The 26743-nt window shown below is 47.6% G+C and overlaps 1 protein-coding gene across 3 annotated transcripts in view; it reads right to left on the reverse strand.

Moving 5' to 3' along the window:
- The window catches only part of SLCO3A1 (solute carrier organic anion transporter family member 3A1), a 404171-nt gene that overhangs the window by 45559 nt on the left and 331869 nt on the right, over nucleotides 1-26743 (reverse strand). For all 3 annotated transcript variants that reach the window (XM_060401578.1, XM_027957049.2, XM_012098412.5), the window contains exons 6-9: nucleotides 24778-24976; nucleotides 23411-23549; nucleotides 10444-10619; nucleotides 6555-6619 (exon numbers count right to left, since the gene is read on the reverse strand). In XM_060401578.1, coding sequence (XP_060257561.1) covers nucleotides 6555-6619; nucleotides 10444-10619; nucleotides 23411-23549; nucleotides 24778-24976 — 579 coding nt within the window. The remainder of the gene's footprint in view (nucleotides 1-6554; nucleotides 6620-10443; nucleotides 10620-23410; nucleotides 23550-24777; nucleotides 24977-26743) is intronic.

Consider the following 26743-nt stretch of genomic DNA (forward strand, 5'->3'; position numbering starts at 1 on the left):
CCATTATACTCGGGCTCAAATTGCAGCTATATTTCAATGCAAAAATTGCAGCATCGCTTAAGGAAATTGTCTCTGTTTTCCTGAAATCTATTAACAGAGATTAAACCTCCAGGTCTTATATTTTGGCTACTTAATTCACTCCGTGGGTTGAAAACGCCAAGCTTAGTTACACTCTTTGGTCTAAACTTAAAAAATGAGTGAAAAACCTATGGTAAGACAAATAAATTCACATTCCTTTACGAAACAAAATGGAAGCTACAAATTACTCCTTCATTTACATTTCAAAAGATATCCATTCCTCTCCCAGCTTACCTGCCAAGACTTGAATTCACCATGGGACCTCTATTCAACCTGGAGGAATTACTGTTATGTCCAGCACTAGCTAGAAACGGATGTTGAAAAGAATGTTCTCCTCGTAAGATTAATGAGTTTCTCTGTTTCAGTGATGCCAAGAAAGAGACTCTGTTGATAATGTCCAGCATCATCCGCAGATACCTGACATTCACTTTTCTTAAATCCGAGAAGTTGAGAGGAGCTGCTCTATTCTCATTTCATTCCCGGCTGCCTTGTTAAACTCACTGAGGCTCAAGAAGCTTAAATTACTTGCCAAAGGTCTCATGTTCAGTATGGCAGAGTTGGACTCAAACCTGTTGTGCCTGACTGTAGCAGGGTCCATGGCGAATATGGGGTGTCACCTTAGCACTGGTCAGGACATAGATCCTGGGTGGTACAGGTCCTTAAAGTTAGATACATCATTGGTGCTTAGAAAGAAATCGAGTTCTTTCACATCAGTAAGCAAAGGAGGTCATTGTCATCAACAAATGCAGCCACCAGGGATGGTGAGCCCTGAGGGAACTCAGGAAGGAAAGAACACCTGCCATCTAGCTGCCCTCAGACTGCAGCCACTCCCAGTGGTGAGCCCTGAGGGGACTCAGGATGTGAAAATACAGGATACGGCCCAGATAGCTGAGGTCATATCAAAGGAATGACTTCCATGAGCCCAGACTCTCGTATGTTCCCATACAGATAAAAGCACTAGATTCCTTAACTTGGGATATCTGGTTTTCTTTAACCTGGCTCCTTCCCTCACTTCCATGGATCAGTTCTCCCAGAGTTACTTGAGATGCTGTCTCCTGGGCTTGAAGTCCTAAAAATTCCCACTGAATAAAACATAACTCTCAACTTTTAGACTGTGAATATCCTTTTAAGCCTTACAGGTCCTTTAGGAAGTTAGATGCATTGTTGGTGCTTAGCAAAAGTTTGCTGAATAAATAAATAAATGCAGAGGTGAGTAGGAGGAGTCTCCCCTCACATTCCAGACATTGCATCCTGTGCCCCACTGTCCCACAGCCCCTCCTCTGGAGTTTCTGGCAGACTGGGCCTACTTCTTCCAAAGCACTTATTCAACATGCTCATTTCTCCCGTGTGCCTGCAGAAAGTCAAGACTTCACAATGGGAGCTCAACAAATGTTGGATGAACCACACAAGGAGCTTCTAAGACATACATCTCCTATATTAGTTCACCAAGAACCCAAGACCCAAGGACAATCTGCTCAGGAATGACCCCTGCATACAGAAGTGCACCCTGAGGCTGACGTTCCCAATGATCTTTGCCCAGCTTGTTGGTCTGGAAAACCAAGAGCAGATATTTGTGGAGGAGAGTTCGTGGTAGTGAATCCAGTCAGATTTGGTGTAACATCTGCGGCATGAAACAGACTCCTCAGGAACAAGATCAGACCCTTGAGCGGATGTTATGCCCACACCCAGAGAGAAAAACAGTGACCAGGACATTTGCATAAGGGTGAAAAAGGATGGATTTGATTACATCAGGCGTTCTGCTTTGAGTAAGTCACTCGTTTACTCCGAATTTCCTGACCTTTTATCCAACTCTGTCCTCTTCCACTCAAATTCCACCACTGTCCTGGGTGACTTAAACTTCTCCATGGACATGAGCTCTCAGTCAGGCCTTTCAACAACTCATTCTCAATGTCAAGGCTGTTCCTTTCCTCTCTGGGTTTTGTCATTCCTCAGAACTGCTCCACCACCTCAATCTCAAAGTCAGACAACAAAGCTCTGGCTGCAGATTCCAACTCTCTTTTCATGAGTTACTACATCCAGCTCCTGTGTGCCCTTTCTCTCTGTTCTTTCTCCCCTCTCCTAGCTTACCTCTTCCTTGTCCAGCTCAGGCACCAGGGTCAGTCACATTAGCCCTACTGTGACCACTAGTCTTAATTTCTTTGCTCCATACTCCTCCTCACCCACCATTGATAGCACCAACCACATTACTGCTGCTACTCCAGGGCTCCCATGGGAAGCTCTTGGTGCCAAGGTGAGCTGACCCACCACAGGTCTCTGCCCTTTCTGACAACTCCTTTCTATCAGCATTAAAAACAAGGGAAGATAACCTGCATTCACTTCTGGGTCTTTCCCTCTTTCTGTACACTCCTCACAGCCAAGTATCTACAAAGAGCAGTCTCCCCATGCTTCCCCCACTGCCTCAAGCCCTGACCCACCAATGGTGGTGCATCAAAGGCCTGCATGGTCCAGTATGACAGTCGCTGGACACACGCGGCTACGTAAATGAAAATCAACAAAAATAAGGAGAAACCAGTTTACAGAAACCACATTTCAAGTGCTCCACAGCCCCACGTGGCATAGACATGGAGCATTTCCACCACTGCAGGAAGGTCTATCGAAGGTGTTGGTCTATGCCACTCCCAAAAGCTTGCTCCTCATTCTGGTCCTCCTGCTTTAATAACATCTCTCATGTACCACATGATCAAAACCTTTTATAAGGCACTGTCACTGTGGATTCCTCCTCCTTAGATGCTCCAGTCTGTACACTTCCATTCAGGGACTAAGCCTTGACACTTCTTTCCCTATCCACATCCACCCATCTTGGCAGCCAGCATCCTCAGCATGGTTCTCCAACAGCTCCTCTGTTATACCAGCGGCTTAATATTCAGTTCCCACATTCTCTCTGTGGCAGACAGTAGGCCTTTCTAAAAATGCACAGTAGATCTTATCCCCATGTTAAAGTCCATCAACGATTTCATTTGCCTTGGGGATAAAGGTCAACCTTGTCAACAGCACAGCAACGCTTTCTGATCATGTCCTTGACAGCCATCCCCTCTAGCCACAAGGGCTTCCTGCAGCCCCCAAACATGCTTCAGCCTTTGTTCACTTCCAGGCTGTTGCTCCTTTAAGTCCCTTGGTCTAAAGCACTCTCTCCTTTTTGCTAGCAAGGTAACTCTTCTGCATTCTTCATGCTTCAGGTTAATATCACATCCTTTCACCCACACTTCCGTTCCCAACCCCAGGTTGGGTGGCTCTCCCACATATCCACCCTACACCTCTACTGACTGCATCTCCAGTTTCATCACACTGAACTGTGATGTCCTTACCATCACCCATTACCCAAGCGGGGCCAAGCACAAAGCTTGACAATGTCTAGAAATCTGATTTCTCGGTTGGCCCTTCATTAACTGTAATGGTGGTTATCTCATTGGGTACTGCAGGAAACGGAATCGGGCCTAGTGCAAAGACTTCTCTGATAAGCCACTTTTAATTAAAAGACGAAACTGTGGCATATCCTTCTAGAGCCGCTTTCTAAACTCTGATGTGTGACCCAGTTGGACAATACAATCAATATAGTTGGTCATGACCCACTATTTTAAAAGAATGAAATAGAATAGACAATATCAGAGCACATCACACACATTAATGGTGAATATTTTTCATGAAATCTTTGCTTCAGTTGTATTTATGCATATGTATGCACTGGGCCACAATATAAAGTTTCTCTCTTGCTGTAGATTATAATCACAGAAGTTGAAAAATACTCGTTTAGATAATGTTTGAGCTTTAGAGCAACATACAGTGATCTTAATGGTGTCACATTACGCATGCTCTATAATTTTCCATTTCTGTCTTCAAGTGTCTTATAATTTTCATTAACTTTTCGAAAACAACTTGCAAAATTTTTCTTACATTTAGTGTTATCAAAATTATTCTGAAGGTTATTTTTTACTCACTATGTTGAGCCCTCAGCATGTGTTTAGAGGTACAGAGACCTCTGTAGTAATCCTGTAAATGGAGGGCTTTTTGTTTCTCTGGTCAGCTCGTAAAGGAACTCCCTAAGAGCAATGCTGGGCTCAGTTACCTGGGTATGGCCCATGGAGCTCTGAACACATTAGATGCTCAATAAATGTCAGTTTGTTGAGTGAATGTGCACGTAGAATGAAAGTAGTGAAAGTGAGAAAGTGAACGTCTCTCAGTTGTGTCTGACTCTTTGAGGACCCATGGACTGTACAGTCCATGGACTTCTCCAGGCCAGAATACTGGAGTGGGTGGCCATTTCCTTCTCTGGGGATCTTCCCAACTCAGGGATCAAACCCAGGTTTCCCCACTGCAGGTGGATTCTTTACCAGCTGAGCCACCAAGGAAGCCTGCATGTGGAATGGTGTCACCATTTTCAGAAGTAAGGGCCTCCCACCTGCTACCTGATAATATACAGTCATCTGTCCATCCACCAAACCAGGGGGGAATGGGGGCATCACCACACACGCATGTTCTATCCTCCCAATGATGAGAGAAAAAACCCACCATAATTAGTACCCTGTGTAGTTAGCTCTAAAAGCCACTGTGAGTTCTAGGAAGGCCTAAAATGTTTTAGTTTGAATTACAGTTGAACTTGTTTGCACTGGGTATTACTATACCTAGAGCATTTCTATTTTCCATGAACCAGAAATAAGACAAAGATGCCATTTATGATTCTCCATGTATCCCAACGATGTGGATTGACAGTGATTAAGAAGACTCCCAGGTCTTGTCATGGACCTGGCAAAAGATCACAACCTTGACTGGAAGTTATCTGCTACAGTCAGAGCTAGGGCAGATGTCAAGTATTTTCCATTCCCCAGGGAGGACCTTGTCTCATTAATGGATTTAAGGGTGAATATTTTTCTTTCACATAGCAATTATATAGAATATAATCTCATTATGAAAGTAATAAACATATATTTTTTCATTCAAATTTTAAAAATGAATTTATAAAATATCATTTATAGCCTCACTATTCAATTATAAAAGCTGATACCATTTTCTTATCTAGCTTTCCAGTATTTTCCCCTATATATATATATATATCTATATATATATATATATATATATATATATATATCCCTGATAGCTCAGTTGGTAAAGAATCTGCCTGCAATTCAGGAGACCTGGGTTTGATTCCTGGGTCGGGAAGAGCCCCTTGAGATGGTAAAGACTACCCACTCCAGTATTCCAGCCTAGAGAATTCCATGGACTGTATAGTCCATGGGATTGCAAAGAGTTGGACACAACTGAGGGACTTTCATATATACTTTAAAAACATTTGCATATACAATATAGACCTCCTTTCTCCATGGACTGTATAGTCCATGGGATCGAAAAGAGTTGGAGACGACTGAGGGACTTTCATATATACTTTAAAAACATTTGCATATACAATATAGACCTCCTTTCTCCCTCCACTTATCACGTACCCTTTCTAAGTTTATCAATATTTTTCTTTCCAGTTTAAAGGGGTACATAAATCCTACTGAAATTAGAACCCATAATGGATTTAACTAATTCCCTGCTGATGGATGCTTGAATTGTTGCCAATTTTTCACTTTTATGAATATTTTTATAAACATTTCTATATTTAGTCTTTGTGCTCATTCAGGTTATATGCTATTTGGAATGAGAACTTTTTACTCTGAAGGTATAGGCCATGGTTATCTTCCTTTCCATTTTTATTTATCACTTAATGTCCACTAAGGAAGACCACAGCCTTATCATTTCAAGAAAAAAAACATGTCATCCTATCTTGATCTTGGCCTTGACAAAGGGAGTTTCTAAAGCAGCAGTGTGGTCCACAGGGAGAAGGTTTATCTGATTGGCGTTTCCAGCTTCTCCTCAGCTGGTCCCAGCACTCCAGGAGAACCATGGAGTCTTCCCATCTTAGACTTAATTCCTTCTGTCCATACCAAACTATGGAATATAGGCTTTATAGCATGAAGGTCATATTTGCCTTATCCTAGAAACCCAAGGTATATAAACTAAGTCAGTTTGGAAAAATTTAAAGGATGCAAAGTTTCCATTTGGGAAGCATTATGAGAATACCTCTCTCCCCCAGCTGGCAGCCCCATAAATGAAGCATTTCACAAGCTGCTTATTGGTTGCTTAATGAGGGTGCCCAACGACACCATCAAATTCCTTTCTTTTTGGTTCCTCACTTTTCCTCCTTGTGCCAATGAAAATTCAGGGTGGCACGAAGGCACAGTTAATATCAACAAAAACGCTGTGATATCCAGGGAGTGTGCGAGTATAGGTCTAAAACCTGAACAACATTTAGCAGACCTTTCTCTTGTTTACCAAAATTAAACTTCATAAGAAAAAAGACAACTCAAGGGATGATTCCAGTGATATGTACTCACCTGGTCATGATTGCACTGATATATGCACTCACCTGGTTATAAGCATCCGGTTCACTACTGAAGGAATAAAGAAAGAATACGTACCCAACAAACGGAGGAGGAGAAAAAGAACTCCCAGGGCGTAGGATTTGAGTTCAGGGCTGACTGTCCTACATGCGAAGAGACGAAGAAGAAAAAGAGATTCTTATCGCTTCACTTTAATTAACAGACCCCAGAGTCATTTGCTGCTGTCCATCAGAGCCCTTCCTTAGAAAATTGTTAATGGTTTTGTTCTTTTGCTTTTTTCACCTTCCCTGCCAAAAGTCTGAAAAATCACTGCAACTGCAGGGATAAGATAAGTTTAGGAATTTAGCAGTGTTTTTTATTAACTAAAACTAGTCATTTGAAGGATGGAATGCAAATTTGTTCTCAAAGTCTTCATTTAAAGGCATTTTGCATTTGCCAGCACAGGGAAACATCTTAAGTTGGTGGGTACATGTATCAGGGGAAATATCAATGGAGAAGACAGTTTCCCTTATGCTACTCAGATAGGCCAGAACCATAAACACCTCTGTCATTCTGCATCATTTTGTGAAATCAACTAGCATGGGTTGGTTCCCTAGATGGACCACTTGTGAAATAGTCCATTCGTCTATATCCAGCTTTGGTACCTTTTAAACTGGAAAGGTACCTTTATTTGGCCTTCCCAGGTGGCTCAGTGGGAAAGAATCTGCCTGCAGGAGACGTGGGTTTGGTCTCTGGGTCAGGAAGACCCCCTGGAGGAGGAAATGGCAACCTGTCCCAGTATTTTTGCCTGGAGAATCCCATGGACAGAGGGGCCTGGTGGGCCACAGTCCATGGGGTCACAAAGAGTTGGACACGACTGAGCGACTAACATACACACAGCTTTATATAGTCACATGCCTTTGTTTTGAACTGACTCAGTGTCCCTGGCTTTGGTTTACCCACAGCAGTCCCTGAGCACGATCTTTTCATACATTTTCTAGAACATTCTCACACTGTCTGGGATAAGAGTGACAGGAGGGGGGTTTGGCCTCCAAGTAGAGAGGCCCTCACAGCTAGTCACAGATCTCCTTTGTTAGGCCTCTTACTCTCGCAACTAGTATTGACTCAATGCTTGTCTTTCTCCTTGAGGCCAAGGACTATTTGCGTCTCATTCATTATCAGTGTGGTGTGTGACACACAGCACATGCTGAGTAATAAAACACAAACAAATGAAGTGGTTTGGTGGTAAGAATCTGCCTTCCAGTGCAGAAGTTGCAGGATCGACCCCTGGTCGGGAAACTAAGATCCCACGTGCCATGGAGAGACTGAGCCTGTGCACTCTGGAGCCCCAGCACCACAACCAGAGTCTGTATGCCACAACGAAAGGTCCTTGATGACACAACTAAGGCCTGATGCAGCCAAATAAACACTGAAAACAAAGAGCCCAGCGCTGGCCCCTACGTGACTTATCAAATAGCTGGTATCTGCACACCTGTGGATGTCCTGAGCGCTACTGTTGGCAAGTACTCTTCTGTCTGGAGTAAGAGTGGAAGTGGGCCCACTGCTCTGGGATGGGACAAGGGCTGGTGCCCATAATCTGGGCTGTGGCTCAGACTGTCTGTGCCCTTGTGTCTGCCTAGAACATCTGTGAGGGCACGTACCTCCAGCTGGCCCCAGCAGCATGGAGCTATGAGGTGTACAAGGCCCTGCCTAGGTCATTTAGGCCATCTGTTGCTGGTCCACTGAAAGGGAATCACATATTTCCTGAAAATCTCCAAGAGCTGTTTATCAAGCTGAGATTTGGACATGATTCAGGTCTCAGCTGACTTTCTGTATTTGGTCTGCAGCCACAACTACTGAGCTGGGTTTTTGCAGCAGAGTCAAGGGCAGAGAAAAAAGGGGACCAGTCATTGCTAAAGGCTGTAAAGGTCATTTTTCTTGCTTTTTGGTGCCTTTTGTGTGTCAGCTGGTACGATACAACTTCATGGGAATTCCTAGCAATGAAAATAATGCAGCCACTCCAAACCCATGCCTGAGAGATCTGATGGGTTTTTCCAGTGCATATTATATAATCATCCTCCATATATAATTTAAATTCAATAGTTCATTTCATAAACACTTCTCACATTCTTAAGAATTTTCATTATTCCACTGAGCTGTGGGACTATAATTTAACTCACTATTCCAATTCAGATTTTTCTGCTATTATAGTTAACACTGTAATAAAAATCTGTCTGCGTTGAGCTTTTCTTCTTGTAGAGTATTTTCTTAAGATAAGTGGCAAGGGGTAGGGTTACCTCATAAAAAAAAACAAACCCAACGTTTTTATGGCTCTTGAACTCATATTTGCCACCTTGCTTTTATGAAACCATCACTATGTTTCTCAATGCCAGCAGAAAGGTGTGGCTTTACCTGTTTTGTTAGAGCCCTGCTTACAGAACTGGGTGTGAATTTTTTAAAATTACTCTTTTAAATTTAACAAGTATAAAATGGCAATTTGCTATTGTACTATTATTGCTTCTGCACATTGGAAAAGCTTTGCTAATGACTTTATAACATAAGTACTTTGTATAAATCCTTTTCCTTGTGAATTCTAACCAAGATCAGGAAATGTAGTAGACACAGAGAGGCTGGATAAAGCAGCTGCAAATGTTACATACCAGGGCTTCCCTGGTGGCTCAGTGGTAAAGAATCTGCCCGCCAGTGTAGGAGATATGGGTTCAGTCCCTTGGTCAGGAAGATCTCCCAGAGAAGGAAATGGCAACCTACTCCGGGATTCCTGCCTGGGAAATCCCATGGACAGAGGAGCCTGATATGCTACAGTCCATGGGGTCACAAACGAATTGAACACTTAGTGACTTAAACAACAACAAAACGTATATTTGTACAGGCTGCACCCAAGCACTTCATTCCTGCTTTTACCTCCAGCCCTTGGGGTTGAATTGGTTTGCTTAGATAACTACATCCCGGTAAGATGGATCTGTCTGCTTGGCACCTCTTCCTCTGTTAAAGATGGTCGCCAGACATGAAGCCTGCTGCTTCTGGGTTTCTCACACAAATCTAGATAACTTTGCAACTGTGGTAAGTTACTCAGAAAATTACTCAATAATTCACCCTTGAGACACCTCACCCACCCCCCAGGATAGTTCCCAAGAAACAGGGAAACCCAGAATTATGGCTGACTCTCTCCAACGATCCATCTGTACAAAAGCAGTCACTGCTTGCTTCCACGAGCCACTGAGCACTGCATCACACCTTGTCAATGACCCGTTGTATCTTTATAGAGTTTGCACACACATGGTCTCAGCAGGACCCAGCCCACTGCAGGAGGCAGACAGGACCATTGACATCGCCCCCAGTTCCAGATTCAGAAACAACACTGAGCCCAAGGTCACACTGCGAATCAGTGCCCTGAGACAGGAGCCAGACACGGGGCCTCAGCTATTCCCATGCCATTCTCATTTCACTCCCACAGTGTTGCTCTTTGCAAATATCAATGAAAGACTGCAGTACCTTTCAAATTACCTGCAGAGTCTGTTCCTGGTAGGACATGAAAGTGCAGTGTTTTTTCTTGGGCTGTGCTTTCTACTTTTGGCGTGAAAGTTGAAAATGTTAGTCACTCAGTCATGTCTGATTCTTTGCAACCCCACAGACTGTAGCCCGCCAGGCTCCTCTGTCCATGGGGATTCTCCAGGCAAGAATACTAGAGTGGGTTGCCATTCCCTTCTCCAGGGGCTCTTCCCAACCCAGGGATTGAATCCAGATCTCCTGAATTGCAGGCAGATTCTTTACTGTCTGAGTCACCGGGGAAGCCTTACTTTTGCTGTGAGGTTTCTATCAAACATAACTGATTCCGACCAGCCTAGGGAAGCTGGCTTGCAAGACTCATACAGTCCCCAGAGTTCTGATTTCTGGGAGAACTGCAGACACAGCAGGGAGGGAGGCGGGGCGGGGTGGCTGGCTCTCTGGTCCCTGAGGCTATGCTTACCTGATGAGGATGATGACCGAAGGCGTCTGAGCCATGGCCCCGATCATGCTACAGACACACATCACACACAGGAAGGTGAGGAAGGCCTCTTGACACCCGGGACTGGGGCATTTTCCAGGAATCACGGTCGCGTTCTCAGGTGGGATGGTCATGAGGCATGTACAGCCAGTGAGATTCTGAAAGGGAAGCAGTCAGTCCTGTTAACTGGGGCTATCTCCCCTCTCCAGATCTAAAGCCATCCATCAGCTGGGTCTGTCACAGCCTGATTATGCATTCTGGAGCATTTCAATAATTAGGCCTGAATCAACGAATTAGCTTTTTTGAAGGAGGCTGCAAAACACATGCTAAATAAAGGAATATTTATGGGGAGGAGAGCTGATTTCCCCGTCTCCTGTGTATTTCATTTCTATGCCCCAGAATTCCTCGATAAGCCCACACCGTAGACAAATGTCTTGCCCACCCCCCATACGATTAGAGAGGAAATCATGCTTCCACAATGTGATAAAACACTGGCAAGTTAACAATGTAATCACTTGCCAATTTGTCCTCTCTTTTGTGCAGTTATAATTACACTGAAGTGCATTAAAAGAAGGAAATCAGGTAACCTGCATATGGTTGCTGGTTCACTGCCCACCATGACACCTGGAACAAACTTCATGCGTGAAGTTGCTGGGCTTGTGGGGCCATGAGAGGGGGCTGGCTCATGGGCGACTTCTCGAGTGGCTGAGAGAGCAGAGGGTGCAGAGATGCCAGGGAGCTTAGAGCAGATCGTGGGGAGCGAGCTGGAGACCAGCGAGGTACACTTATTAATATATGATCAGAGAGGAGAAAGCCAAGCGGCTGCATTCCATTTGATCTTTGGGTGGATTCTTGCCCAGCTGCCCCAGCTCCCCAGCACGGCCCTGGCTCATGCTCCAGAGGAGTTTCTGATGGCGAGGGGAGGAGCAAGGGCGTAGGGAAAGACAGCGCTAGCCAACAGCCAAGCCAATTAAGGTTCGATAATAATAGTGCAGAGGTCTTTAATGAATACAAAATGAAAACAATCATAAATGATTCATTGCTTTTCTTTCCAGGGTTGCTTGGCTCTCAGAGCACACGCTGGGGTAAATCCTCCTGAGGGTCAAACAAATCCTCTTTGGTTTTTACATGCCCCCTCCTCAGCCCGTCTCCCATCTTGTACCTTTCCTCCTCCCTCTCCCTTTCTTTCCCCACCAGACTTAGCAGATTGGGGCTCCATCCTGTATGACTGTGCCCCACAAGAAGCTTTCACCTGTGGGAAGTAGGAGGAGACACAGGGTGGGGCTGGACCCCTCTTCCTAAGCCATCTTCCCACAGCAGGGGCTTTTGTATAAACGGCCCCAATACAGCACCCAGGGGCATCTCCCGTTGTTCTGTGAAAGGTGCTGAGGCTCAGCCCCTCTGTCTCTTTGCATACATCTCTGCCCAGAGAAATCACAGATCTTCAAAACCCAACGCTGACATTTCATTTGGCTGCAAGGCCTCCACAGACACCCCCATCTGAGCTGGCACTTCCCTCCAGGGGGACACACTCCTCACTCTATGGCAGAGACCCTTGCTATCCTTCTGGAGGAGACCTTAAGCTCCTGGGATAAGAACGTGTCATTTCTGTGATCTATCAAGCACTGTCTTATAGCACAGTGCTGAGGCGCAGTAGAGGAAACTCAGCAGGAGTTTAGGATGCAAATGGGAACAGATCTTCCTCTACTTCTATCAGGAAACAGGGCTTCTCCCTGAAAGAGCCGATTCATTGGAAGAGTCCCTGATGCTGGGAAAGACTGAGGGCAGGAGGAGAAGGGGCAACAGAGGATGAGATGGTTGGATGGCATCACCGACTCAATGGACATGAGTTTGAACAAACTCCGGGAGATAAAGCAGGACAGGCAAGCTTGGTATGCTACAGTCCATGGGGTTGCAAAGAGTCAGACACGATTTACTGACTGAATAACAAACAAGGGCTTCTCCTCAACTCAAATTGAAAATGCCACTTCCCTCTCTTCGGAGGAGAGGAAACTGATCCTTCCTCTCCCCACACCCTGAATGCTGAAGCTAAACTTTTCCAGCTGTTCATGCTCACTGCCTCCACGCTCTTGACTCACTCCAGCCAGCTTAGATTCCTACATGCAGCCATCAGATCAGCTGAGCTCACCAGCGACCTCCACAGACGACCCCTCCATCCACTCTTCTCTCCCTGGAGCCCCTTGAGTGTGTGCCTGCGACCCACTGCCTTTGTGGCTTCCACGGCTCACTCTCTGGTTTCCTTTTTCCCTTTTGCATTTTGCTTGCTGGCACCTGCCCCATCTCCTACTTGAAAATGCCAGAGCTCCTTGGGGCTGTGGTCCAGATTCTCTTCCCTTCTCGCCCCTGCACTTTTCCCTAGATTGTGTTACATCCGTGTGCTTTCTGATGGAGCTCCCCAGCTGGTGCTAGTGATAAAGAACCTGTCTGCCAATGCGGGAGACCTTAAGAGGTATGGGTTCAATCCCTGGGCCAGGAAGATCCCCTGGAAGAGGGTATGACAAGCCACTCCAGGATTCTTGCCTGGAGAATCAGAGGAGCCTGGAGGGCTCCAGTCCACAGGGTCACGCGGAGTCGGACACGACTGAGCAACTGAGCATGCGTGCACATGCTTTCTGATGGCTCTCCTAAGTTTTATCTATAACTCACACCCATCCCAGACCCTCCCGGGATGCCCCTTCCTAAGCCTCTGAACATGCTGAGACATCAGAACTAGCTCCAGGATGAGCGTCCTGTACGGGATTCTGCACTGGCATCTTGGCACTACTCTACTGTCCAGAGCGGGGAACCATCTCCTTAGGATTCCCTTCCCTGCACGATGAGAGCTGGACAGGAGGAAACACAGAAGAGATCTGTAAGTGAGGCAGGGGCTATTACTCTCAGATGGCCAGACATGGGGACAGACAAATGCGGAGGTGCCCAGCAGGAGCCGGTTGGCCCTACCATCCCTGCAGGCACCCACCTTTTTTTCTGACCACCCTGCTGACAACAGAGGCCCTGTGCCCACTTCTACTGACCTGGATGTAGTCTTGCTGACATCCCTGAGTACCCCCTTCATCTCACTGAGCAGCCCCCTGGGCACAGCTTCTGGGGAATTTCCCATAAGCCGCAGCCTGCCCACCTGAACTGATACTTCTGGGGGTGTGGTGACTTTTCTCCAGTCCTTTATCTCACTTCTTCTGGATCCCAATTCCTCAACTCCGCCACACTACATAAGTTCTATTTCCTATACTAAACCCTGTACTTCCAAGACATGTGGGTGCTGTTTTCCTGACTAAACTCTGACAGATATATATACTTCCAGCCCTCATCTCCTTTCCCTCCACTTCTCTTACCTTAGAAATGACAAACTCTATAGAAACGCAATGGTAAATTCTTGACCTCCCCCGTACTCCTATGTCAAAGCCTCCTCGTGACCGTAAGGCTAATAAAGACAGAAACCACTGTGGTTTCAATTCCTGACTTATCCATAGCTTGAGAGGACAGTATTGAATGAATGACTCAGTGAATGAATGAATGAACCCTCAAGGTCCGTGCATTTTACCATATCCAAAACAATGGCACCCCACTCCAGTACTCTTGCCTGGAGAATCCCATGGAGGGAGGAGCCTGGTAGGCTACAGTCCATGGGGTCGCAAAGAGTCGGACACGACTGAGCAACTTCACTTCAAACAACTAAACAGCAAAGACAAAACATCTCTCAAACCCTGCCCTAGTTCAGACCACCCCCATCCTTCTCTCTTTGGTCCCTCCTATAGCCTATGAGAAAAAAGAGATTTGGGGCTGGGGTCCTTAGAACCACGTGGACTCAGAGAGTGCTCAGGTATAAACAGGAAACAGGCCCATCCATAAGGGGCTGGCTTAGACCCCAGGAACTGAGTTCTGACTCCCGTAGCCTTTAGGACTGTGATGTGATCAGCCCTCTGAATGAACTGTGTGACTGGTGAACTCTGTTTAGTTTAACGAGTACTTTGTAATTGGGACCTTCACCCAGTCTTAGATTTCTGTTCTGCACCTAGGCTGTGGCTCAACTGTATTCCATTCACCATAAGAGGAAACTGCCTGGACCTCCTCTGCTCTGAGATGTGAAAATCCCCTTCTGAAGAGGGGCTTCCCTTGATCGGGCCGTGATCGTGGCCCTACTGGAATGGTACAGAAATAAGATGCCTTTATCTCCGCGACTACCCAGTCCATATGGTCCAGGTGAGGCGAACGTGTCCAGAAAGGCACGATCCCGTGAATGGTGTGAGTGAACGGCGGGGCCAAGCCATCCTGGGATGTGCAGCCAAGGCAAGGGGAGGGGTGAGCGCACAGAGCCAGGGAGAATGGGACAAGAATGGACCCAGGGCAGGCTGGGGTGGCCGGACAGAAATGAGGCACTTGTTGGGCTATAGGCGCTAGGAGAGGGGAGAATGGGTCCGTGACCAGTGACGATACTGGCTTGCCCTGGTGCCAAGGAGAGAAGCTGGAAATGGATGTGTGTGCATGCTCAGTCACTTCATTCCTGTCCGACTCTTTGAGACTCCATGGACTGTGGCCCACCAGCCTCCTCTGTCCATAGGATTCTCCAGGCAAGAAAACTAGAGTGGCTTGCCATGCCCTCCTCCAGAGAATCTTCCTGACCCAGGGATCAAACCCATGTCTCCTGCTTTGCAGGTGGATTCTTTACCCACTGGCCACCTGGGAAGCCCCCTGAAAATGGATGGGTCCCTCCCAAAGGACCTAGGCAACTCTGTACTCATTTATTCAGATTAAACCCATTTGAGAGGAGCTGTGAAAGAGGCTGGGGAGGAGGTAAGCACTAGTGATCTGAGTGGGAACTTGGATGGGTTTCCCTCTTGGTTACAAGAGTCAATTCGACAGGATGAACAGAAAACGCAGGTGGTCCCAAGGCCTAGGATACAGGCTGGAACATTCCTAGGACCCTGCCCACAGAGAATCCAAGGGTAAATGTTAAGCTTAAGTCCGATGGCAAGGGATGGAAAAGGTCCTTTATTTGGGCCCAGGTGATATAAGAGACTGCAGATCGATCTAGAAACTTCCCTTCAGATGTCCCAGTGTGGTGGAAATAATTATCCCAGGGTGCATAATTGGAAGAGAGGACTTTCCAGCACTGGGGCTTCACCCTACGATCCCAAGTGAGCAGGGAGGAGTAGGACAGGCCTTTGCTGGTGTTGACCAGGTACGCAGGTTAATTGAGACCTGCGAGAGCCCCAACCACTGGGAAGCCTGAAAATGCAGAGACAACCTGGGCAGCACGGACTCAGTGCACATGAGTCTGAGCAAACTCTGGGAGACAGCAACGCACTGGGAAGCCTGGCGCGCTGCAGTCCACGGGGTTGCAAAGGGTCGGACATGACTGAGCGGCTGAACAGCCACAACCTGGGTATGAGGGAAGGAGAGGCTCGATGGTGGGGATCTGATTCTCCCCCGGTGTGTACATCAGTCCAGAATGCAGGTGGACCTTGGCAGCTGCCTGCAGATGGTCACATCCTGCATAAAGCGGCAGCTCCCTGGTGCTGTCCTTGGTGGCCCCCAATATATTTAACTATGAAGAAAGCACATTAGGCTCCAGGAGAGGAGTTTACCATCCCTGACCTGGCAAATGTCTGGCTTTCCATCTGCCTGGCAAAGGAGCATCTTCCCAGGCTGCCATTCTCTGGAGGAGAACTATGTGAGAGCTGGAGTCTCTGCCTGGTACCGTGCATGGGGTGGCAGGACCAGGCTTTCCTGCCCTGAGAGATCTCAGTGATAACTAGATGGCCCCACTTCGCACAGAGGAGCTGGCCTGACAAGACTGGGAAGCAGCGGTGGTGGACCTGGCGAACAGGGAGGGATTTGCTCGGAAATTCTACGAGAATGTATCCTATAGGCAGACTTGCCCGGGCATAGAATGACATAAGTCCAATTCCAGTCACAACCATGCCTGCAAGAACTAAAGTTTTCATTCACCTGAATGCCCATCAATAGGGGTTGGTTAGATACACTCCAGTAGGCTCACACAATGGAAAATTATGCAGCTGTAAAAAAGGTGTCAGCGTGTTTCTTACACACTAACATGAAAAAACTCCATGATAAACTATTAACAACAAAGAAAACCCCCACAAGTAACAAGCTACAGTACAAAACAGATAACCAACAAGGACCTCCTGTTCAGCATAGGGAACTAAATATATGCACACGTTTTCCATGTACTTTTTCTGTACACTTTACTGAAAATAAACACAACTTGAAATCAACTATACCTCAATTAAATATAAACGAATAAGCTATTGAGAAAGTAGCATTGACATATATACATTATTGTGTGTAAACCAGATAGCTAGTGAGAACCTGCTGCATGGCACAGGGAGCTCAGCTGGTGCTCTGTGATGCCTGGAGGGTGGGGCGGGGATGGAAGGGAGGGGGTATATGTGCACATATAACTGATTCATGCTATTGTGCAGCAGAGACTAATGTAACATTGTAAAGCAATTATCCTCCGATTAAAACAGCAAAAATGATGACAAACAGTAAACAAACAAGCTACAGAATAATACCTGGAATATGCATAAAAACCCAGGCGCATATACAAGAAACTAATAATAGTATTTACCTAATGGGCAGAGTCGTGGACTGAACAGCGGGGGAACAGGAGAGAGTAATGGAGAGGAGGAGCTCCCACTCCCTCCTGTTTATACTTCCTGGTTCTTGAGCCACACAAATGTACCATCTATTTAAAAAAATTTAAAAACTCCAGAAGAAGAAGAGCACAGGCACTGAAAATTCTACTCTTGTTCTATATCCAGCCATTAATTTAAATTGAGAAATGTTTCTATTCACATGCAATGATAAATAATTACAATAAAGCTGTAGACCATAAAAATAGAAAAATGACTCTCTCGAAGCTAGGATTCATTTTCCCATTGATGGAGGAAATCATTAGCATGCTATTTTGACAGCTCATATTACACGTACAAAATATTCCTCAGTAGTGTTTCTGAAGTATCTGGCAAATAAAGTTGTTTTTGTTTGGGCTTTTTCCCTCTGTGTTCAATACTGAGGGATCAATTCTACTAATTGCACAAGTAAAATTAATCTCTAGGTTGAAAATGACATTTCTAAAATGGCAACCCACACCAGTACTCTTGCCTGGAAAATTCCATGGATGGAGGAGCCTGGTGGACTACAGTCCGTGGGATTGCAAAGAGTCGGACACGACTGAGCAACTTCACTGACTTCACTAAGGGGACAGACAAGGGGGTGATGATGTTCTTTGTATTTCGAGCCTGTGAAAGCTTGAATGCTTCTTTCTCAACATCCTGAAATACTGATTTGGTTTTCTTTCTGAGATGTATTCAGGCACCAGGACAAAAGGGCTTCGCTGGCGGCACAGTGGTAGAGAATCCACCTGCCAACACAGGACACGTAGGTTCGATCCCTGGGTTGGGAAGATCCCCGGAGGAGGGCATGACAACCCACTCCAGCGTTCTTGCTTGGGAAACCCCATGGACAGAGGAGCCTGGCGGGCTACGGTCCATGGGGTCTCAAAGAGTCGAACAGGACTTAGCGACTAAACAACAGCAAGCAGGAACTGATGGCAATTTCTACGAAAGGTAGGACCTGAGTCCTGTAGTTTAGAAGGGGGTCAGGGTGAGTGCCAACACGCGCAGCGTCCTGCCCTGCTTCTTCCTGATGCCCCAGGTGGCAGAGGCCCGAGACAGTACAATAGCTGGCACGTCTTCCTTTGAATGGTAACACACTCCCACGTGTCCTAGACTTTCACGGGATCTTTTTACGATTCAGCGAAGTTCCTCAGACCTTCTGCTGTCATTTATTACTGTCTTTTTGCAGCTTAGAATCTCTTCACCTCACTAGCCCAACCCCAGCCAGTATTTCCAGGTAAAGACCTCAGAGCCTGTCACAAAGAGCATCAGCAGCAACCCACGTGCCTCTAGGCAGAGGGGAAATCGAAACACTGCAAGAAGAAACGCACTAGCTTGTTCCCTGGCAGGGTCACTGGCTGAAGGATAATGGTCATGGAGGAAACTCTGCGATGAAAGCGAGACCTCTGTCCACCCTTCGCCCCGGTAACCTGCAATGGTCTCCTGCCGAGGGGCGGGGAAAGGGCTGCATTTTGGGGAGCACCAGGCTCACTCCCTGCTCCAGCATCCCGAGGGGGAGGTGTGGGCAGAGCCCAGGGGAGGGATGGAGCTGCAGCTCAGAGGGATATCAGGCCCCTCCCTCTAGATTCTCCTCTTCCCTGACTCCGAACCAAAGCTCTGCCTGAGTCACCAGGTTCAAGCCTCCCCGTCATCCTGTGCTCACACTCACGCTCACACTCGGGCATGGCATCCTATCCTCCAGGCAAACACCCACGCATTCCCTGTGGATGAAGGCCAGCCCTGAGACACGCTGGCCGTCCTGAACAAGGAGCCCCCTGCATGCATCCAAGATGGGGTAGCCACATCCCCTCCCTGCCATAGCACCTACTCGAGCTCTGTTCAAACCTGTGCTCAATAAATCCCTGTGGCCTGGAGCGGGGCACAGATGAGTCGCCTATCCTTAGCCCCCCCACAAGCTGCTGTGCCGGACTTGTACTGACTTTGAACATTCCGCTGGTGGCTGACAGAAGCCTTTTTCTAAGTCAATCATTCAGTACATCAGAAGGATACAACTTCCAGCAGTCAATCAGCAGCTCCCAACATGCTTTCTGTTGGAATAATTACTTCTGGGAGTGAAAGGGGCAGAAACAATCTGGACAATATATTCCTGCCAAAGGAAGCTTAGAATATTAAGTTGCCATCTTTTCCATCACCGCTCCTGGGCACGTGCAATGAGAATTAGAGATTGTATATTAAATGCAATTCTGGAAACTTCCATTGCTATCACTCAAGGAGAAATGAGATCAGACAACAAAACACAAAACCTCAAACCAGGGCAGGAAGGAAAGTCTGATATCAGGAAACCGCTAACACGAACCATATCTCCTAACAATCAGAGTGATTTTGTCGGTGATTTATTCACGTCTAATTGAGTTAGGGGGGATTTTCACAGGTCTGGATGGAAACTGTCAAGTGGGGAGAGACGAGCACAGATGAGGTGTTTGGTATTGGAATCTACAGTGGCCAGCCTACCTGCCTGCCAGCTGTGGTATTAGCACCTGAGTCTCCCTGAGGCACGCTGAGGTTGGCACAGTTGCCAGCCAGGCATGCGAAAGCCCAGGGCCTTTATCAGAGCCGTGGCTAACACTGGGAGTGCAAGGGTCCACAGCAGAACCTCATTTCTGGATGTGGGTGCCTAGTGATGGGCAAGTGATGGAGATGCAGGCGAACATGGGCCAGCCGGTCTGGTGGAGCAGGGAGAGAGGTGCTGAGGCTTCTGCGGGGAACGGTGGGGGTGGGGGGTGGTCAGAGCAGCCTCAGAAGCAGGGAGGAGGTGCGAGGAGGCTTCTCAGCTGTGGATAAGGATGTGTTAAGGATCGTCAAGGGCTTAGGGGAAGACCTGCCCTGATAAACAGCATGCACAGAGGTCCAGAGGTAAAAGAGAGCTGGGCACGCAGGGGGCACCCCAAGAAGTCCGAGTGTGTCAGTGGTTCTTCAAGATGGGTGTGGAGTTGGGGGGCTGAGGTTGGAGAGGCAGCAGGGTCAGAGCGTGAAGGTACAGCATCCCAACCGTGGTGCGCACATATGGAGAGCTCCTTTCCGCTGGCGGAAAAGGCAGGCATACTAAAGAGAGAAGTCAGAGGGCCGGGGAAGACAGTGAGACTGCCGTCCAGCAGACCCTGCGTTCCAACGCCGGCGCCACCGCCGTCTATGTGACCTTGGGCAAGGATTCCTCTGTAATCAGGGGATAACCCGTTCTTCCAAGCTTGTTGTGAGGATGAGTGAGATAATACACAGGGGGCTGGGGGTACGGGTGACAGAATGGCTGTGCCCACACGGGGAGAGGACTCCAGCGGATGCAGGTGGAAAAATACAGAAGGGGGAAAGAGGGATGAAGAAACCTCTAGCTTGAGGAAGAGTTTTCGGAGGGATCATGCAGACAAGAAGGGGAGAGGAAGAGGGAGTAAACATCCCAGGAATATAATCCACCCTTTTGGCATTTTCTCAAAATATCTGAAAGCATTTTGAAATTGCTTTTTGCTCCTTTTTGCTTGATGGCCTGAGATTCCTCTGACCTGGGACCACAAGTGACCTGTGAAAGGCCCTGTCACCTGGCCCACACAGGCTCTCAGAGGAGCTTGCCAGTGTGGCAAGTTTCAGGGTCGTGGTTATTTTTAGGGCTGAACTTTCACAAAAGCCCCTTTCCAGGGTACACATAGCTCTGTGACCCTAAAGCCCTTGTCCACCCACTGGAAGACAAGGCATCCAGAGGCCAGCCTCTGTGGGGAGAGTGTAACTCCCACCCCAGCCCCGGGACTTTCTCGTTCTCTGCCTTGTAATTGCAGGGGGTATCACCTCTCTGCATCACCTGCACCCTAGCAGACAATATGAGGCCTCTGGTGCTGTGAAGAAGAGGCAGGTGTCTGGGGAATAAACCATGTATGTCCAGAGGGAATCAGAGATGCTTGCCCTCTGTTGATAATTGCATTCCACAGCTTGCTGCTTCAGCAGCCAGAAGCAAACCTGGGCCTGATTAAGCTCTTATTCAATAAGCCTCTCGTCCAGGGAAGAACAGGAGACACACATTTTTTAGACCTTTTTTTGGTCAGAGAATGCTCTGGAATAGACTGCTTTGGTCTCAGGACACTAGCCTATACTGAGTCAATGTCATTCTTATCACAGCACAGTAACCAAACTTGATTTATAGTATAGCTTTTAGATATTAAAGAGTTAATGAAATTGTTGTCATGAAAAAAAATAGCTTGTACTTTTATTTTAACCATTTTCAAGGTCCCATCTCTTTTTAAAAATTCATTTCTACCCACTTAAGGAAACTGCCTTATCATCTACTTTAAAAAAAATCAGTCCTTGCCCCCTCCACCCGAGGGTGATTTATTTTCTCTGTATAAAAATGTTAATAACTGGCCAAGGATCTAAATGTTAAATGTAAGGAAAAATGAGGTCTTTGGAAATGAAAACAAATGATACAGTTTTCTTCCTTCAATGAAATAGCTGCTCCCAAAAGACACACAATAAGCAAAGGGGAGAAACAAATGATATCAGCTCTAAGTTCCTTGAAAGCAGCCACTCAAGCCTTCTCGTGTTTCTTTCCATCTCTGCATCTCCAGACATTTACAGAACACTTGTGGGCACCAGGGCTCACTTAGGAAACTCACAGGTCAGGGCAGATGACAAACCCTTTTAACAGATCACTGCAGTGAAACGAGAAAGGTGCCTCCAGGAGAGACAGGTGCCAAGACTGCAGAGGCAAGAAGCTCAAAGATAAAGGAGGGCAGGGATGGCTTCACAGAGGAGGGGGCATTTGAGTAGGGTATTGATGGATGAGTAGGAGTTGTCAGACTGGAGGAGGAAGTAGGAAAAGACCCAAGTTGTATGGGGAAAGCGGAATACCCAACCTGAAAGCAAGCACAGCTGAAGAGCATGGCAGAGGACAGACATGTGCTGAAGACAGAAACCCAGTTCAGTGCCTAGACGTTATCTTCTAACTGATCAGAAAGGGTCCGGTGCAGTGCTACTTAGGAACTGAACAACTGGCAGTCCAGTGGTTAGGACTCTGTGTTTTCAGCCCCTAGTCTGGGAACTAAGATCCTGCCAGCCATTGGCATGGCTGAAAACAAAGCAAAACAGTGAAATTCATTCCAGGATGCAAGGATGGCCCAATATTAGGAGATATATTCATACATCATGCTATGGACAGCAAGGAGCCCAAACCATCAACACTAAACATTCACTGGAAGGACTGATGCTGAAGCTCCAATACTTTGACCACCTGATGCGAAGAGCCAACTCATTGGAAAAGACCCTGATGTTGGGAAAGATTGAAGGCCAGAGGAGAAGGGGACGGCAGAGGATGAGATGGTTGGGTAGCATTATTGACCCAATGGACGTGATACGAACACAATCTGGGAGATAGTGAAGGACAGGGAAGCCTGGTGTGCTGCCGTGCATGGGTCCAAAAAGTCAGGCATGACTGAGCAACTGAACAGCATGCAATATTACAGAAATCATTCTGGCTACAATGGAGAAGACAGACCAGCAGGGGCCCATCCTGAGTTGCAAGGCCAGGGAGGCAACTACCACACTGGTCTAAGTGAGAGAAGAGGGCCTGCAGCAGGGCAGTGGGGTGTGGATGCAGAAGGGCAGGTACAAGGCGGGGTCAGCAGGACTAGGGGACCAGTCCCATAGTCTCAGGTTTTCATGCAGAGAATGTGGAAAGTTGCATGCAGGTTGAGAGTCAACTGTATAATTCATGTTGAGAAGGAAAAACCCCAAAACAAACACAAGAACAAAAAAGCAAACGGAAAGAAATGATAGTGGCAAGATGGAAAAAGGTGGGAGGCATCTAGCTGAGAAGATAAAGGCAAAGGGAATCGAGTAGAGAAGATGCTGAATTAGCATTGCATAGTCTCAGGTATGGAAGAGGTCTTCCCTGATAAATGGTTCCAACCTTTCTTTACATACTTCTGTTGATGGCGAACTCATTACCTGTGGCGTCATCCTGTTCCTAGCTTTGAACCATAATCTTTTCCTCTGGCTCCATACAGCTTCCTTTGAATTTTTACTCTCTGTTAAAATTGCTCAGTGACACTTTTTGGAAACCTATTTGATTTAGCGCAAAGCAGCTGGATGGCCTGGCAGGCCTCCTATCCTTCTGATGGAGAACTCTCCACCAGAGCAGGGCAGAGGCTGAGACAGTTCACAAGGCAGGGACACAAGCCACAGGACACATGTGGTTGCCCACTCTTGCGCCTGACCTGGGGTTTTAAGCTACTCCGGCTGGCTGTGCTCCCCTGCCCCATCCCATCCCGTCAGAAAATCAGCAATACCGTGCTGCTGCAGCCAGCAAAGCAGGCAGACAGGTAGGTGATGCCGTCTGCCCCGCACACTGGAGTGAAGGAATCGGTTTGGCATTCACAGTTTTTATTGCAGGACGAGTAGGGGTCCAGGGCCGAGCCAGGTGTTGAGCTGGAAAAGAGAGGAGAGGTGGAATCCATCAGAGTAAGGCCATCTTCTTCTGGATCCCCATGGACAGCCCCCTGCCCTCTGGGGTCACAGTGGCCACCGTGGCCAGGGTGTGCAGGGAAGGAAGGGTGCTGGTGTCTGGACTGTGCATGGATACACAGAGGATGCCTGGGCCAGTGTGCTTCCTTCCTGCCTGTCTGACCTCGCAGAGTGGCAGACGAGCCTGGCTCAGTCTGACTTAATGTCAGGAGGAAGCCTGGTGGCCTGCTCGGGGGAGACTGGTGTGGAGAGGAACTGGTATCCTGCAGGCCAGCCATGCTGCGGCCCTGATGCTCCAGACTGGACTCCCAGAGGCTCGTGTAGAAGAAGGACCAGCCGTTGGTACTGGACACATAAGGACTCTCCATAATGCCCTCTAAGGACAAGCCTGATTCAGCTTCAGTTCAAAGTCTTAGGATAATAGACAGGAAATGAGATGTCCTGTAAGAGCTAAATTCCGTCCTTTCTTCCCTCCCTTCTCTCCTCCTCCCCAACCCCACACTTAACATGGGTTGGACCCTGCGACTACTATGCGAGTCTAATGATAGCTTCTTATTGTTTAGGAACTGCTGAAGTCTCTTCTATTTTACAGACTTCCCTGGTGGCTCAGACTGTAAGAATCCACCCGCAATGCAGGAGACCTGGGTTTGACCCCTGGGTTGGGAAGATCTCCTGGAGAAGGAAATGGCAAGCCATTCCAGCATTCTTGCCTGGAGAATCCCCATGAACAGAGGAGCCTGGAAGGCTGTAATCCTTGGGGTGGCAAAGAGTCGGACACACACACTTCTCTCTTGTATTATAAGCTGAATTTTAAAATCAAACCTATTTTTAATTTTCTATCTTCACCTCATTCCTAAAATCAAATGCCAAAAATAGGCACGTGAATCCTCTGGGGAGTGAGCGTCTACCTGTTTCCCCAGTGCTCCCCTGGCCGTGCTGGGAGACAGCCTTTAAGTGGAATTCTGTCCTCCCCACCCAGAAGGTTCACATGTATCCTTCAACACTGGACGGAAGATGCAGAGGCATCATCAACTTCCGGGTCAGGGTCACTAGGGACGAAGCAGGCTCCATTAACTGACCCCGGAGAGAGGGTCTTGGTATCCCTGAGCAGGCAGGGGATGGTGGGGCAGGGGTATGTGTGTGTGTGTGGGTGTGTGTGTGTGGGTGTGTGTGTGACCTTTCTGAGACTTACGAGTTTCCATAGGGAACAGTAACCCCAGCCACAGGGCCCGTGTCACAGCCCAGGAAGAGGAAGGAGACGTAGCAAGCGGTGGACACCAGGTTGACGAGCATGGCCATCCGAATGGCCCCGAGGGCAGACAGGCTGAGTTTCTTCACCAGGAGACCGCCCAGGAAGATGCCCAGACAGGCACATGGGATCGCAGTCATCCCTGGAGCAGAGCAGAGGGGCGGGAACCGTTAGCCAGGGGAGCAGGGCCAGTCAACGCAGGCCCCTGAGGCTGGGCCCTGCGTGAACAGAATCCCCCGTGACAATACCGCGGTGCCACTTCCTCCCCTGTACCCCGACGTCTCTGCTAACAGCCTCATTTCTACCTTCAAGGAGCCCACAGATAATTGGGGGGGGACACAGACACGTAAAAACTCACAGTGATGAGGCATGTAAGTCATACACCCTCATGCTAAGCGGGGAACCCTCATGGGAAACAGCCCCAGCTGGTGTGAGAACAACCGACAGACAGGGCAGATGGGCTGAGAAACACATGTGCGTGTTAGCAATGTGCCCTCTGTGTGTTTCCCAGGCGGTGTGGGAAAGGGGGCTCAAGATCATTTGGGGATTTTCTCTTCTTCAGGCAAAGAAGGGTCTGGAGGTTGTTTAAACAGAGGCCTCAGAACTCACCAACCTACAGAGAGACAGTGTTTTAACCATCCCTGCAACTTCTCAGGAAGTAGCATTGATCAAATCAATACATTTTGTAGCTCCTGGTGAGTAATTGGCATACATTTTTATCCCCCTCCCCAATACCTTCTTAGAAACAGAGCTATCTGCAAGGCAGCAGGACCAAAAACCTGCTATTTCTGATTCTCAGAGACTCAGGGCATCTTAGGAGGACCAAAGGATCCTAGGAGTTCCAATCTCTTGTTTGGTTTTGTTCTTATTCATTTCATCTAAACTCAGCTTTAAATTACTGCATGTCATTTATCCACCATGTAGACTGTGTATGGCCAATTTTCCAGTTTAGGCTGCCTCTTGCTTGCCAATCAACAGACCTCTAGGTCAATTGACTACATCAATCAGCCTGGTATGTGCTACAGGAATGCAAATTAATTTTAATATTCGGGTGAGAAAAGCATAATCAGGGAGGCTGAGCTCTGCAAAGAAAATAGCGCAAGTCAGATTTTAAGAAAAACACAGCATTTTGTATTATTTGACATTCTTGGGTTGTCTGCGCTCGGTTCTTTCTCATCCTGGTACAGACACGATCTTCAGGACCTCACCCCTACTTGCCTGTCTCTCCTCCATGCCATAGTGACTCCCCAACCACACCCAATTCAATTCTCTCCCCCCGGAACAGACCAAATCCATTCAAGCCCCTAGTCTCTGCACTTGCTGATTCTTCTTCTACGACATTCTGTTGCTGTTTTAGTTGCTAAGTCATGTCTGACTCCTTGCAACCCTATGGACTGTAGCCCGCCAGGCTCCTCTGTCCATGGGATTCTCCAGGCAACAATACTGGAGTGGGTTGCCATTCCCTTCTCCAAGGGATCTTCCAACCCAGGGATCAAATTTGCGTCCCCTGCATTGGCAGGCGAATTCTTTACCGCTAAGCCAGCAGGGGAGCTCCCAGAACATTCTTCCCCTGTGCCTCTACCTGGCTGGGCCCTATCCTCACAGGGAGCCCGGGCCACCCCACCTAGAGCAGTCCAGCAGCCTATCTGAGGTTCCTTAGTGTTTCCTGCCACGTTTTATTGTTTGCATGGCTCTCCTCATTACGTGAAGCTGCCTCGGACATTTCTGGTTTTCTGGTTTCTTGTTTTCTCTCCCCCTCCTAAGATGCAGCTTCCCTAAGGACCGTTCCATCCTGTTCAGCCCTGGTTCCCTGTGCCTGGGCACTTGGGAACTATTTTCTGGATGAACGAAAGAGTGAGCAGATTGGATCTGTGTCAGTGAACATCGATGACCACAGCCCATGCCCGGA

The sequence above is a fragment of the Ovis aries genome, chromosome 18 (genome assembly GCF_016772045.2).
Source record: "Ovis aries strain OAR_USU_Benz2616 breed Rambouillet chromosome 18, ARS-UI_Ramb_v3.0, whole genome shotgun sequence".
NCBI lineage: Eukaryota > Metazoa > Chordata > Mammalia > Artiodactyla > Bovidae > Ovis > Ovis aries.